Below are 3,781 nucleotides of genomic sequence, written 5' to 3'. Positions count from 1 at the left end.
CCAAAAAAAAAAAAAAAAAAAAAAAAAAAAAAAAGAATAGAAACACAAGTCCTCGTTATGTTTACACATCATAACATTTTCTTAATTGGGCGTTATTGACTTCTGTGCAGTATAGTGGAGAATTAAGAGCTTGGTCCTTGTATCCTAGCTCTGCCACCCACTAGCTAAGTAGACTTGAACAGGATACCTCACATTTCTCTGTCATCCTCCTCTCATCTGTAAACTGGGGCTACTAATAGTTCTTGTATCATGCAGTTACCCCAGGGCTAAATGAAGTAATGCACGTGAAGGCTTAGAACTGTCTGGTGCATCTCAGCCCCTAGTGGATGTCAGCTGTTGCTTTTATTATTACCATTTTTCTTTCATTCATTCATTCAGCATTGGACCGGGGAACTGTTCTAGGAATTTTGATGTATGTCATTTTAGAAGCCACAACAACTTTATGAAGAAAATAATTTCAGCTCTGTTTTTGGGGTGAGGTGGTGGAAGATGAGAGAGGTCAGGACTTGCCTCGGTTGTTCAGTTTGTCATAGGGTGAAATGTGTTTAAGTATGTTCTTCTCATTCAGAGTGAAAGGGAATACATCTCATGAAGGATGGAGTTACGTACCACTCTTGCCTGCAAAGGGACTCTTTGGAGAATTCAGGTGTTATTAAAACTGATTGTGTGGTACATTTTTAGTATGATATTTAAAATGTCAAAGCTACAGAGAAATTTATAAGATGTTGAATAACATTGGATTTTTAAAAAAATTTTCTATTTCTGTACAGAGAAATATCAAGTTGATCATGACAATTTATGAGTGATGCTTTAGATAAAGTCTGGGAACTATTTTTGTTTGTTTTATATATTCACTGTGTCTTGAACAACAGAAATTGCCAATATTGCTGAGACTTCTGTGTGAAGATGGTTAACATAAATTTAAATCTAGATAAGAAAAGCAAAGTAGAATATTGGAATAAGAAATGTATATGAGAAAAATTATTTAAATTTGTTTCTAAAACTTGAATAGTCTTCATTTAATTTTCAAACTGCTCTTAAAATATTAAAAGAATAGGTTTTACCAAAGTATTGTTAAACACTTACTTGGACACACAGACCTGTAGATTCGCGTATATATGTCTGTACAATTAAAAAAAATTTTTAATTGAAGTCTAGTTGATTTACAATGTTGTGTTAGTTTCTGGTGTACAGCAAGGTGATTCAGTTGTATATATATTTCAGATTCTTTTCTATCATAGTTCATTACAAGATATTTAATATGGTTCCCTATGCTATACAGTAAGAGTATGTATGAATTTTTAAATTGAGGAATACTGAAACGCATACACAAAACAAAATAAAAATCAGCTGCATAAGAAGTACATTTAAAATTTAAAAAAATTAAACCCTTCTTGAGGTACCATTTACATATCATAAATTTCATGCATTTTAAGAGTGCAATTCGGTGCTTTTTAGTAAATATACAGAGTTGTGCAGCCATCACCACAATTCACAATCCAATATTAGGACATTACGTCAACCCTAGCAGACCCTTCATGCCCATTTTTGGTCAGTTTCTCTTTCCACGGCAGCCCCAGGCATCTCCTTATCTATTCTCTATATCTGTAGATTTACTTTTTCTGGGCATTCCTTGTAAATGGAATTATACAATATATGATCTTTTGTATTTGGCTTCTTTCACTTAGCATATGTTTTTTAGGTTCATCCATGTTGGAGCACATGTCAGAACTTAATTCCTTTTTGTTGCCAAATAGTATTGCATTGCATGGCTACACCATAGTTCGTTTTTCATTACCATAACCACATTTTTGAAAAGCATGTATTAAAGAAACTGCTAACAGTGGGTGCTTCTGGAGAAGGGAGTGAGGGACAAAGGGAGAAAGATGGGAGAAAGATTTTGTCATTGTTTACTATTTTATATGGGTTTTAGTTTTTAAATTCAGGATTATATCTTTATCTATTAAAGCAAAATAAGGAATAAATTCCCCCAGCAACGTGTATTAAATAAGAGGTGAAATCCCTCCACTGACCCCAATCCCACCTTCCTGAATCACCATTAATTTATTTTTGGCATCTTTCTAGCCTATACATACACACATGCACATGTATACATATAAATATATATATGTCCCTGTACATCTGTACATCTAAGCAGTCATATGTGTTGTACTTCAAGCAAAATGGAAGCACAGGGCTTCATAATTTAACCCCCGGTTACCAAAGCTAAGTAAACCCGCCTTGTTGGGTTGTGCATTAATCAGTTCACAATGGAAAAGAGTTAAGAACAGCAGCCCTAGTTTCTTGGTCATTAAGTGTGATGCGGTTTCAGTTTTTTACCCCTCCCCGCTTCTGCATCTTCCCACAGGCTACCTGGGCTCCGCCTGCGAGGAGAAGGTGGACCCATGCGCCTCGGGGCCCTGCCAGAACAACGGGACCTGCTACGCCGAGGGGCTGCACTTCGGCTGCAGCTGCAGTGCGGGCTTCACGGGCCCAGCCTGCGCGCAGCTCGTGGACTTCTGTGCGCTCAGCCCCTGCGCCCATGGCACGTGCCGCAGCGTGGGCACCAGCTATAAATGCCTCTGTGACCCAGGTGGGTACGGCGCATGGACCGGAAGTCCTTTCTTTCCCCAGTCTCAGAGCCTTTTAACTTTTGCATCTGAGCACAGGTTGGCCCGCTGTATGGGTTTACCTGTCTGTCTAAGTGAACCCCACTCATGTATGACACCCTTTCTTTTTCGACTTCCCCTAGGCAGGCTTTGAAAAGCACCCTTTTCCCCTTTTCATGAGCATTTCAGAGTCATTGTAGAAAAAGAGGAAAATACAAGTAAGCAAAACGAAGAAAATTAAAAACAGGCTTAATCTTATAACAGCTTAATTATTTTGGACAATTGGTCACTCCAGAGCTTTTACTGTATTGCGTATCTTTTATTACTGGGTTCTGAGGTTAACAGAACGTTTTTCATTTTAATGGGCATGCAAAGCAGAATGCAGTCCATTCAGAATTTTATCACCTTTTAAAATTCTTACTCGGGGTACAGTCCGTGTTAGAGGACCTGTGACTTCCTGTGTAAATGTTCAAGAATTCCATCATTTACTTTCCAAATGTTCTTCTGTATTGGTATCGCTGATGGTTTATTGTGAAAGTTTTGACGCTCAGAAGTCAGAGTGGTTACTGGTTAAAGTTCGTGTCCGCACAGCCTCCTGGTGTGTTCTGAGAAAACGCACACGGGGCAGCTCCTTCTTTCCTCTGGTTTCTATCTTGCCCGCGTCTGCATCCTTGCAGGAGCTGGGTCTTTAGAACGTTTCTCAGCACAGTGATCCCCCCTGCCCCCGTCTCTGGCGCATCAGTATGGCTGGCCAGTCCCCTGGTTTGCTTAACTCCTGGTTCTGCCGAGGCAGTGCCCTCCACCCGGGGTGCCAGCTGCCCTGTCACCCCATCTCACCTGCAAACTTCCCCTTCTGGGGCTGAATCAGCTTTCCTTCCTCCGAGTTCCCACAATCAGCCACAATATCCCTTTCCTGGTCTTTAAAACATTATATTAATTATCCTTGTGTGTGTCTCTCTCCCCGTTGAGGGGTAGGAGGAAGTGTGTTCTATTAGTAACTTCTGTATAACAATAAGCTACTATTTAGTGAGCTTAATCTTTCTAGGTTCTGAGCTGAGTGCTTCACATCTCTGGTCCTTTTAGTGCCCTTCTGCCAGGTGGATATTGTTGAGCCGCATCTCCCCGAGGTATGAAATGCCTCATTCCTGCTTCAGCCACGTGGTGGTGGTCTA

The 3,781-nt window shown here is 40.2% G+C and overlaps 1 protein-coding gene across 1 annotated transcript in view; it reads left to right on the top strand.

The window, feature by feature from the left end:
- DNER (delta/notch like EGF repeat containing) overlaps positions 1-3,781 on the top strand; it is a 333,590-nt gene that overhangs the window by 252,376 nt on the left and 77,433 nt on the right. Inside the window, 1 exon segment of the mRNA XM_007453261.1 lies at positions 2,369-2,593. Coding sequence (XP_007453323.1) covers positions 2,369-2,593 — 225 coding nt within the window.

The sequence above is a fragment of the Lipotes vexillifer genome, unplaced genomic scaffold (genome assembly GCF_000442215.2).
Source record: "Lipotes vexillifer unplaced genomic scaffold, Lipotes_vexillifer_v1.1 scaffold471, whole genome shotgun sequence".
NCBI lineage: Eukaryota > Metazoa > Chordata > Mammalia > Artiodactyla > Lipotidae > Lipotes > Lipotes vexillifer.
The sequence above is the reverse complement of the archived record's forward strand: the minus strand, read 5'-3'. Positions and strand labels throughout refer to the sequence as shown.